The sequence below is a fragment of the Calonectris borealis genome, chromosome 2 (genome assembly GCF_964195595.1).
Source record: "Calonectris borealis chromosome 2, bCalBor7.hap1.2, whole genome shotgun sequence".
Lineage (NCBI taxonomy): Eukaryota > Metazoa > Chordata > Aves > Procellariiformes > Procellariidae > Calonectris > Calonectris borealis.
Window position 1 is genome coordinate 164,857,652 of NC_134313.1, and position 12,111 is coordinate 164,869,762.

General features: G+C 42.4%; 1 protein-coding gene across 4 annotated transcripts in view; it reads right to left on the reverse strand.

The window, feature by feature from the left end:
- SCN5A (sodium voltage-gated channel alpha subunit 5) overlaps positions 1 to 12,111 on the reverse strand; it is a 173,758-nt gene that overhangs the window by 62,698 nt on the left and 98,949 nt on the right. For 2 of the 4 annotated variants that reach the window (XM_075144250.1, XM_075144249.1), the window contains exon 16: positions 7,805 to 8,275. In XM_075144250.1, coding sequence (XP_075000351.1) covers positions 7,805 to 8,275 — 471 coding nt within the window. Of the gene's footprint in view, positions 1 to 4,448; positions 4,487 to 7,804; positions 8,276 to 12,111 lie in introns of all 4 variants that reach the window. The other 2 variants (XM_075144251.1, XM_075144252.1) reach the window with 2 other exon arrangements.

A 12,111-nucleotide genomic window follows, 5' to 3' on the forward strand; every position in this document is an offset into this window, starting at 1 on the left:
TGTTATCAATTCACTAGGCTTAAATAGGCAGTGAAAGTGTTTCATAAGTGTTCATTGTTCAGAGTTCAAGCTAATACCTTCTGCTAAATTGCATTTTGAAGTTTAATCACAATCTACCTAATGTTTCTTTTGGTAATTGGGATCTCTCCACAGTATAATATGAAGAACTCAAACTAATGGGCTCCTCTGATGGAAGTTTAAATTTTGGAAGTTTGCCTCAAAGTGCAGTGAGTGAGAGTGCCTGAAACAACCTGGAACCTTTCACCCAAATAAGACGTTAATATTTTGATCATTAAGGAAGTCTCATATTATTCAGGCAATAGCAACAAAATAGCCATTATTTTAAATTTTGTTATTTTGGACCATAATTAATGGGAGTAATTTCAACCCTCCGACACACGCACGCACGTACTGTCTCACTCGGCACAGGAGCTGTTAGGGAACTGGCTGCTGTTCATTTTATCCAAAATGTTAAATGTCGGCATTTTCTTTACCAAAGGGAGAAATAGTGAGAAATGCTCATTTCTGGGCAGCATTTTGCTCCAGGGAGGGATATGGATACTGGGAAATGGCACCCAGTAGGCTGTGACTGACGCGTAGTCCACGGTCTGGGCACTTGTCCAAATGCCTGTTGTCAAGTCCGCTACGCCTGATATCGGTTCTTTCAATGCCAGGCTTTTTTTTTTTTTTTCCTCCTCCCCCCTCTTTCTCTCCTCCATCAGCTCCCTGTGTTTCCTGCACCTTAGGCATTATGCTGTGGACAAATATATTTCCCTGCCACTGCGCACTGAATAAGCACCCTAAAACCTTTGTTCGCAGTGTGACTGCTCTAATCGTGTCAGCAGAGATCTGACAGGGAGTCTTCTCTTTCTGCCCCATCGTACTGAAACAAAATAAACACAAATGTCTTTCTATATATAAAAGCAAAGATGCAGACATAGGTGCTTTAAATCCGCTGCTGTGATTTACAGTCCTTTTTCTTTTTCTAATGGCCTTGCCGTTATTCTTCCAAAGACAATAAATACAGAAATATTCTATTTTATTGCTAAAAATAATTAGCAAATCTACACAGTTTTCAAGAAATGCAAAGCAAAACATAGAAAAGGAAGAAATACAGGCAACCTATGTATGTAATAATAATGAAAAAGTCTTGCTATCTTAATGATCAGAAAAATATTTGCCCAAATAAAGCTGACAAGAAGAATGCTGTAAGATTTATTGCATGCTGCACGCATGTATACATGTAGTCTCACTCTCCTGCCAGTGAGAACTGGGGAGTCATCCACTGCCTTCAAAGGTATTTTATCCGGTTGCCCTAAAAGAGAACATGTCCCACAGGCTGGAACTGAAAACAGACGGAATATAAGTGCTGTTTGAAAGGGCATTACGGTTCCTGACAATAAAGTAGATTTCTTGCAGTAAAAGGCTGAAATTAATGTACCCTGTCAAATAAACACATGACTTCATGGTATCTCTGATTTATAATGTTAGAATTATTAGGAGCATAAGACATTGTCACAAACAATTTTATATCAAAATCTTTATACACTGGCTTTTTTTACGGCAATTTTCAATAGTTTCAGCTACACTTATGTCAATCTGGAATAATTCTATTGACTTTTACAGAATCACTTCAGGTTTAGAAGCAGGTCTGTAATGCACAGAAATTGTACAGTAAAATTTCCACTGTATATAAAGGAAACAGATGTGAGTCCAGATGCAGATGGTGAACTCTCTGTTACCTGAGACATTTCATTCTTTCCTCTGTCTTACAAATGATGTATCATAGCTAAAATAAACTTACAGGCTCTGTGCAGAAATTATTGGTTGAAGTCTTTGACTCAGCGTTATGAGAACGCTAACCCACGATGATCCTAATGGTCCTCTCTGATCTCAAAATTATGAACCTCTTACTGGTAGAAACATGCAAAAAAAAGCTATCAGAAATAGTTTCACCTTGTCAAATGACATAAAATGAGTCAGTAATTCTGAAATAAATATGGGAAAGAAGAGAATAAAAGCTTGGGGGTTTGATCCAGTTCAGAGCAATATAGAAACTGTACCGTTGAATAGAGACTGTGGTGGCAGCCAGTCATTGACATGTAGAGGCAGTTACCCACCGAAAGTCTGGAAAACTGGTTTTCCTGGCAGATGTATTTGGTGGAGCCCAGACAAGGGTATACCCGAGGGGAGAACTGCCAATTGAGAAAAAAAAGTGAATATGACTGAGAAAGCAAGGCGTGCTCTGGAGCAATGAATACTCGCCCTGTGTGAAAAATCCAGGCAATGTACACCCCTCGGGTCCTCTGTGCAGACCCAGACCCAAACCTCGTGGAAATCACAGCAGAGGTGCTGCTCTGCCTCGGAGGGGTCTAGGAAGAGTACAGAGGGGTGCAGCTGTGCAGGTGGGAAACTGGGAAACCCTGCAAGGCAGTGGAAGACGCAGTCCCTTTCCCGCAGGCAATATTCCTTGCCAGGTCACGGGAAGGTGAGCCCTAGCAGGCACAGCAACAACTCTTTTAAAGATTTCCACAGCCAGGGGTAAGCCTCGGGCAAGAGGATGGGCCAGCCCTCCACTGGCTTTGCAGCCTCAGGATGGTGGGAGCTGGGACCTGGCCACCGCGCACGGAAAGGCAGCACTCCCGCGGCGTGCCTGCCTGGTGTCGGGGAAGGGGTAAGAAGCTGCAAAACGCTCCGTCCCGGCAGCAGGCAGCCAGCACTTTCCATATGACCCAATTAGCCACTCCGTCGGAATAAATCAGGAATGGCATTTTCTGAAGACAAGCAGGCAAGTGCTGCTGGCTCGGCACTGCGCTGCATGTGGAAATACAGAGGTGTTATCCCTGCGGAAAGCAGCATCCGTGCCTGGCTCTGTCACTGCAGAGGGGGAGAACGTGAGATGTGGCCAGGAGCCACTAGCCACCGCACCGTGGGTTTTCTTCTCAGTGGCACGCTATAGACAGATCAAGTCAGGGCAGTAGTTTGAGTAAGGCAGGACATTTAGTAATTAAATTTAAGAAGGGGGAGAAAACAGTAACAGCCTTGTTGGGCTGACTCAAAAAACAAGGAAAGGGTAAAGCCATTTTCTGAGGTTGTACTAATGAATTTTGCCAACTGTAGGAACTCACCAATGCAGAAAAGGATCCAGATACATAAAATCATTAAGATTGGAAAAGACCTCCAAGATCATCGAGTCCAACCGTCAACCCAACACCACTGTGCCCACTAAACCATGTCCCTAAGCACCACATCTACACGTCTCTTAAATACTTCCAGGGATGGTGACTCAATCACTTCCCTGGGCAGCCTGTTCCAATGCTTGACAACCCTTTCGGTGAAGAAATTTTTCCTAATGTCCAATCCAAACCTCCCTTGGCGCAACTTGAGGCCATTTCCTCTCGTCCTATCGCTGGTTACTTGGGAGAAGAGTATGCAGAAAGACCTGGACATTGTTGAGGCCTGGGGTAATAGAAACAAGACAAAGTTCAATGGTGTAAGTTGAGTGAGTTCAATGGTATAATGGACACCATACTTTGGGGACTGATTCAGGACACCCGGCGTTACTCATCTGGAACCTCCTTTTAGTCTATCGCAGGATTCCTCTGAACCACAAAGTGATGTCACTGAAAAACGCACACACCTTTCTGGGCTACAGCTGTAAGCACCTTGAAGGTTAAGAAGTACTAAAGTAGGAATTTTGAAGATTTAAGCTTTGGACTTATATGTCTAATGTAAATGGTACGAACGTCTCTGATGTATGAAACTTTCAGTGTAGTTAAATTGCAGGTGAGTTCTGGTAGGATCCTCTGTGTCGGGTGGGTGGCACTATGCACACTGAATTGTTCCATCACCTTACCGTCCCCATAATCTGGTTCTTAATCCCTCAGGAGACTGAAAGTTGATGTCACATATGAAAAGATGGTCTTTATAAGCAGTTACAAGACACTCTACAGAGGTTCAAGGAAATAATTTCAACATTTTAATAACTTAGGAAACCAAAATGAGAACCCAAAAGAACCTTGGGAAGATGCAACCAGCATGTTGCTGTGGTTGCTGCTGAGCTTTTGGGAGCTGTTTTCCTGCTAGGACAACCCATATTTAAATTATATATCTCAAAGACAGAGGAAAAATGGAAGACAGTTTTAATGTAATAGAAGGGTATTTGGACACCATGTCTGAAGTATGACCATATGGGTGATATTTTTGTTGTGATTATTCTTGTTCTCACAAGGTTAAACTTCTCATCAAATCCTGAAGAAATCTTGTGGACTGACAAGGAGAGAATTCCCCAGCACTATAAGCAGAGCAAGGAAGGGGGTTAGGTAAAGCCCTTAGCAAAAATGTTGCAGAGACTGGCATCAACACAGGTATCACACAATAAAGATGAATTAATTAAGTTCAAGGTGGACCTTTCTCAGCCTCACTCCTCTTCTGCCAGCTTTTTGCACCTGTGCTGACTTTTATGGTTCAGCTTTTCTTTCCGATCCTTTCACCACACGTGTGGGCTACAGACATGTGTCTCCTGGCTCTCTGAGCTGGCAGAGTATCTCACTTGCATCTCAGTAATCAAAGGAGATTCAGAAGCTATCAGGTGGCCTCGCTCCTTCGAAACCCTCTCAATGACAGTGCCACAAATTGGTAGCTTTCAGGAAGATGGCTGCTGCCGCTGTAAGCTTTGATAATAGAAATGGCAGCTGAAATTTAAACTTAGACATTTACATTACTCAGAGGAAAATGTGCAGTCACAGAAAGGTTTCTCATCATCTGAAATTTCAAACTGCTGTGTGTAACACTGTGGGGCCCATTTCTCATAGCCACAACGGCTTACTTTAGAGTAGTTTTGTGACTTTCCGGGAAGAGCCCGGCATTGGTACAGGAGCTGTAAGCTGAGCTGATCATCACCCTAAAATACCCCATCGGGATCAACAACTTTGTGGTTCTGCTTGAGAGCAGCCTCCCTTTAGCCTCTCCGTCATGACGGATGGGTCTGCACTGGTGTGAGCACACGATGAACAGAATATGGTCCCTGATCTTCAACAATACGTAAGGATTGTGCAGATCTCCCTAGCCATGAGCTTGAGAGGCATGCCTACATATACTCCTTGCTTATGCATCTCCTTTTGCCTCTTCTCCCATGCTATTCCACAAAAATCTACATGCATGAGGAGGGAGGCAGGTTCTGGCAATGTTGCCAAAGGGCTGCTAAATTCCAGGTCAGCCAACAACTTTAAAGTGAAGCAGGGTACATTGTCTTCTCCTGAGAAGTAAATATACATACACATTCTCTTTGTACATGCTAAAATATTTAAATATGTAAAAATATGGATTATAATTAGGGGAAAGTTAGAATAGATTTGAATGTTTAGCGTACCCTTGGTAGTTCTTGTTTCGTTTCTGTATGATGCCCTCCACAGAAAAAGATGCTTCACCATAATTGTGCCCTTTCAATGCAATCATGTAAATTTTGCTCTTGTTCACGTTGTCCTTCCTTTGCAAGCTCTGCCGTGGTTATCATGGCCATCCTGGAGGGAAGGAGGTAAGGACCCCCATGGAGTTGGGGCTAGTGACGCTAGTGACAAAGCTAATTAATACATTTCTCAACTCCATGCCTTCTATGTAACGCACACGCTAGCAGTGAACTATATTATTTCGCTGCAATCCAAATATGTTGTGGTAATGTGACAATGTTACTCTAATGTTTATTGAAAATTTCCTGAAAAGATACAGTGTGAAAACAGTATTTTGGTTCGCTTCTTCCACTGGGTTTTGTTCCCTTCTATTTTGTTTCACTCTGAATCCTCGATGTCTATATTACATATGATAATGTTTCAATATTATTATTCAGAAGTTTTCTTACTATTTTCAGATCAACTTTAATTCATAATGTTCCGTTTCACTAACACGCCTATTTTTCTACCTCAGTTCTCTCCCTTATGACTCTAATAGATCTCACTGAAGGTCTAATTCCACATTTATTTGCTGTACAGCATAAAATGGACGGCTACCTGTTCGATCTACTAACATACACACCAGCACCTACATGGACACATCGTGCAGCTAAATAGAAATCCACATTTCTATACTTTTAAGGTACAGTAAGATGTAAAAATCCCAAACCCTCCATGCTCTATGCTGCAGTTTTGCTTGCGATTGTGAACGTTGCTATTTATCTTGAGAAAGGTGGAATACAGGTATGCAACATGCACACGTGTGCATACACACACACACACAGAGACACACACACACCCACACACACACCCACCACGCACGCTTCCAGACCTCATGGACACTTTCAACAGTTTCAACAAACTTTTGCTTTGCACTATGAAGGAAAAATCTGAGAGTTTTTAAGATTGTGACCCTCTGTCAGATGTAGCAGAAAGGCAAAAAATCAAAAAACAAACCAACCAACCAAACCTCTGGAATTAAACACATTTATACACTGTGAAACGCACTTATACTAGTCAGCATTTGCAGATCAGCTAATACTAAGAAACCCATCTATTATATTAATATTTCACTTTCCAAGTGTACTCTGCTTGTAGGTTTAACTAATACAACAAATAGAAAAGGACTTCAAAGAAAAAAATAGATATTATCGGTGCTACCCACACTGATCCACAGGTCATTTCAACAAAAGTATTCATTAAAAAAGATACAAAAAAGTCCCTAAGAGTGTCTACCAAAAAATTTCAGGCTTTTTTTTTGTTACCTAGGTGTCTATTTGGACAGTGGGGCTTGATGATAAAGTTTTCTGACTCCTTGCCCTTCAGCTCCCCAAGGGGATGGTCAATGTGTAAGACTTGCTGGTGAGCGGATGCACTAACACCGTGAAGATTTCCTCAACGAAGCAGGAGCAATTAACGTTTAGCAGCCAATTTGTGCCCACCTCCTGACACAGAGTCCTTCCTCGGGGCTTTTTAGGACAGCCCTTCTCTAAGGACAGTTTTGCTTCAAAACTTTCTTCCCCTCAGCCAAGAGATCGAGGATCCCTCCTGACAGCTGGATCTGAAACAGGAGCTTTGATCCAGTGCCTGCTGAACTCAGCCAGCGTCAGAGGATGCTGGAGCAAGGCTGGAGGGTCTGGAAAACATTAACTAGGAATAGTGCGTGGAGCCAAGAGATAACTCTGGTAGAACGGGGAGAAGAGGAGAGGGAGAGAAAAAAAAGCGTTCCCGTGAAGATGATTCTTCTCTGTTTTACACCAACACTTCAAACCACGCAGGATTTTTCAGCCTTTACTACTGGGTGCTCTGGGGAATATGAAGATCTGCCATGTCACACCAAAGAACAAGCAAATAACTATTTTTCCTGTCTCAATACATAAGATTATATATCTTGTCTCTTTCTCTGGTGCCTTGTCATATCAGCCTCTGCCTCGTTGTATTTTTAAGAAACTACCTGGGCCTCAATTCTTGCTGCACAAATCAAACCAAGCTATTGCCCATTTTTGCACACTGAGAAAATCCCCTGCCATAGTCAGAGGACCTAAGATTTGTTCTGTAACATTCCCATGATTCAGCTGAAAGAAAAAAAAAAAAACAGGCTCCTGTGTGAGAAAGGGTTTAATTGCTCTGGTTAGAAGAATTAATCCAGACAAGCACGAAGAATACAAAGAATGCCTCTTGTTGAAGACTGAATTTTGCTCTTAGATATGCACAAGTAACTTCTTTGGAAGTTAACAACATATCAAAGGCAGGATTAGGCCATAGGACATTTGCATCACGAGCCATGGATCCAGAGCAAGGGTAGGAACAAAGGCCATTTTAATAAGCTGCAACTAGCAAACATTTTAGTTGCCTACCTGCTCCATTTCCGTAAAGGTGCTCTGCTCCTCATCTTCCTCCTCGATATCCGACTCTCCCACAGCAATAGGAACACAAATGGACAGGTCAGGATTGGTCATAAAATCATCATTGTCTGTAATTCCTAGGTGTTTCTCTCCATTTTTATTCATCCCATCCTCAGCGTGGTTCTCTTTGTGATTCTCCATGTCTTTGCCAAGCTCAGCGGTCGTATGACTGTTCACACAATTGTTAAGGGCACCTGTATTCTGGGCAGCAAGCTTCATCATTGCCTTCTTTTCAGCCGTCGTCTTGGGGTGCCGGAGGACATTGCAGCAAAAATCCCACGTCGTGTGTTTCACGTACTGAAGACCCCTGTTGATCCGAGCAAAAGCAAGCTGCAGGTTGTTCATCTCCCCGTCCTCATCTGGTGCCGAGAGGTTGTCAGCACTGAAAGAGCTTAGCAGCAAGGCAAGGAACAGGTTGAGCACCTGAAACCAATAAAGTTAAAAGGAAATCAATGGTTAATTGTGGAGGACAAATGTTTGGTCTTGGAAGCAGGAGGGTCTGAGTCTCATCTACTCTGTGCCACCGTAAAACCACCAGTGTTCATGGAACTACCTCTAATTATAGGTGATGAGAAGGAGAAGAAGGAGTGCAGACATTTCCAAACACTTCAATTTCAGGTGCAGAAGTTTAGCATGGACAATAACACACTCTAACATTCCCTTTCCCTCTCCAACACCCCAAAGCATGAAAAAGAAAAGGCAAAGCTCAGAAACAGAATATGGGATAAAATTTTCATTGGAAGATACATAGTGTAAATATTCTCACAAATGGTGGTATACTGAATTTCCTGTAATTGTCAGTATTCCATCTTGGAGAAAATCACTAATTGCAACGCTTACTGACATGCAGAAAGGTTTACACTGTAGAAAAAGACTACAGGAAGAATGTTTTCAGGACCTTTTTGATTTTTACTCAGGGTGAATATTGTTATTTATATTTCATAGTGTATAATAATATACATATGCATGGCACTTAAACCAAAGAGCATATTTGGAAACATTTCTAAACATTTGTATGTATTTTCACAGACAGTAGTGATTTAAATATCCTCTGGGCTATGAAGAAACTCCATTGTGATTGGGAATAAACACCTGAGAGGTCATATAGTTTCAAAACTTTTGCCCTCCAGGCAAAAACAAGCCATCACACTCAGGATTAACGTGGCTAAATCTGAGCAGGGCTCACCCCCAAAGCAGGCTTGGGCCTGGAAATGCTGCTACTAGTCAGGAAATAACTATCTGAAGATTTTCACAGATGTATGGGAAGATCCAAACTGAACTGGAGACCGTAAGTTGGGTTCCCCTTGTTCCTGCAACTTCAGAACTGTCTACCTTTGCTGGTAGTGCACTGCAAGATCAGACACAACTACACATTTGGGTGACATATTTGATGATTTAAATCTTTTTTTACCTTCTAGTTTCCCCCCCCTCCCTGCAATATATAAAATTATAACTAATAAATAAAAAAATTTTTTTCTAGAAGGGTATTGGCAGTAATACGTCTTGCAGGGTGATCACCAGCTGCTGTGTATGGGACGTGACATCTGCTTGTGGTCCGAGAAGGAATGAATTACAGCTTTTGTGCTGGATTGACGAGGGCAAGAAGCTCACACCGGAGGTAGATGCCTGCGATGACGGGAATGGGGCAAAGGCGACTCAAACCAATATCAGCTAAAATATATTTACCCAAAATAAATTAGGACCAAATTGCCTGGTATCAACTCACCTGCTGCCTGTACAAGGTGGGTGGGTGCCAGCTCTGTGGCACTGCAAGGGAGAGATCAGTGCTGCAGCTTTTTCACTGTTTTAGCAATAAAATGGACTTTGTGAAGGTATTTTCTCTATGATCTTTTGATGCTGCCAGAAATACTTCTAAAAGTCCCCTGGCTTCTGTCTTTCTGATAGTATTTTAAATTGATAAAGTCTACTAGACCAAAATAAACAGTATAAATAGTACTGGGCCTTACCAAACAGCCACAAGCTTTTGCTATCATCCCCCCACCCATTCCCCCTTATTTCAAATATTCAGAATATATGAGCTGGGATTTTGAAAACTAGCCTGGTCTTAATCACTCTGGTGACTCTGCATTTGAAGTGTCCTGTCAGTACTGTTTTGTAAAGTACTCTTTGCAATCACTGTGATTATAAATGAAAGCAGTTGGTAGCACAGCAGATGCCCATGTCCATTATGAACTGCTGAATAAACTATTGCTGCACTGAGCACTACCCTGCTCTAAAGTAAAGTGAGATTAAAGCTAATTGTTTCTTAGCTGGTCCATCATACTGGAGTGTCACTGACAGCTTGTGTGGGTCTCCTCTTAATCACCGTGGCAGTCTGGTATGAATCAATCTTTCATTACATATCCCACTCGGAGGTATTGCAAGTGATGTTGTCTGATGGGTAGTTGAAAACCAGAGTAGTGGATATACTGCCAAGCAGGTGGGAGTCTATCAGCAGAGGAGTCATTGGCAGAATCACTTTAGCCATTTTCAACCGAATTTGATAGAGGGATGAGGTCTCAGAGATAACCACATTGCTACAAGCATCCTGAAAATAAACATGTGGGTAAAGAAGAGATGCTGCCCAGGCCACCAGTGCAGACAAAGCTTGGAACAAGACACAGCATGTGTCTCCTTCCCAGTGGCAACCTAGGGGGAGCTGGAGGAAGGAAGGGGGTAAAGAAATCCAGAATAAAAATCTTCTGGACTTTATAGGTTCAATTCAGTTACCTTAACAGAGGTGTCCACTGTTGTTTGAGGTTATCTGAGACATCTGCACTAGACCTTCAGGAGATTTGTGTCCTCCTAAAGCTGCAGGTTTCATCTAACCAGGACACGACGGGGTGTCGCAGCAGACACCAGACTGGCGGTATTTAGGGAACTGAGTCACGCTTCAAGGATGGCAGTTGCCTCCAGACTCAGACACCAAAGCTTGAGGGTCTAATGGGGCATCTAAATCCTGTTTCAGTCAAAAGAGGTTCATCATGTAGACAGTGGAGCCTGACCAAATACAGGTGACCATGTCAGGGCTACATGCAGCTGCCAATATGTAGCCATCTGGTGCCAACTGACCCTAGCATGCCCAAGTCATCCTGAGGCAACGGGCCGACGCAACACACTATTGTGGGAGATCTGTGCCTAGCTGGAGGCCAGGATGGATACCTTACAGGAGCCCCAGTGGCGTTAGACAAAACTGAGCCAAGCCCTAGATCTCTGCAGACTGTAGTGGTAGCTCAGATGCCTTCTCCATACACGAATACCTCCACGTAGGCACCCAAATTTTGTTATCTGAGGCTGAATTTCATCCGATACTTCATTAATTCTGCTGTTTACAGAATAACTTGTTTGAAATGCCTCGTTTTACTCTTCTGTATTTATTTCGTATGTCAAACTACAGTTACATAAGTTTATCCAGATACATCTGCAGGTGTATATAATAGGTAGTAACATTCTTAGTGTTGTTATTTACCATGGATTATTAAGGCAATGTTGTTTGCTTCCCAGAACTGCAGCTGACATTTTGCACAAAGAGCTATTTGCACTTCATGCTTTTAGCCAAAAATAAATCTCAAATATCATTTCCTCCTTCCTTTTTGAGCAGGTAACCTCAGAGGTGTATTGCTGGGCGTTCAAATAGAGTCAACTGCTGTATAAGCACTTTATGTTTACTTATTCCCCCCATTTCTCTGTACACTGCATTTTCCAGAAAAAAATATATGCTCAACCCATGACACACCACATTTCCTGTAAGAGGTTACTAATAATATCCAGTCCTGCTGGTTACTAACACAATGCTTTCAGTTTAAGTAAAAGCAAACTAAAGACTAATTCAGTTTTCAAAAGCAATGGCAGATTTGTACGTCCATACGCATCCCCTTAAAAAGAAATCTGCTTTCCTGTGACACCAAGCAGCCAGGCTCTAAAAGCAGGTCACTTTTTTGGTCTTTGAGGTTAGGAATCAAATGACAGATGCACTCAAAAAACCCCCAACTCCTTTAGCATAATGACGTTAAGCATTTACCCTAACGACAATACAGCATGCTTTCATAGGCTTTCTCACTTTTAATGCCTTTCCAAAGCTAGTGACTCTGGTTACACCATTATAAGGCACAAAAGATCAGCTTCATCCAGTCTAATGTCAGGTGCCTCCCTGAGGTGTTTAAGCTGGAGGAGTTTTCCTAGGATGTCTGTAGATGATGGAGACAGTCTGGCATCCCAGGAGATGCTGAAGAGCTGAACCATCTCTGGCGGTGCCTACT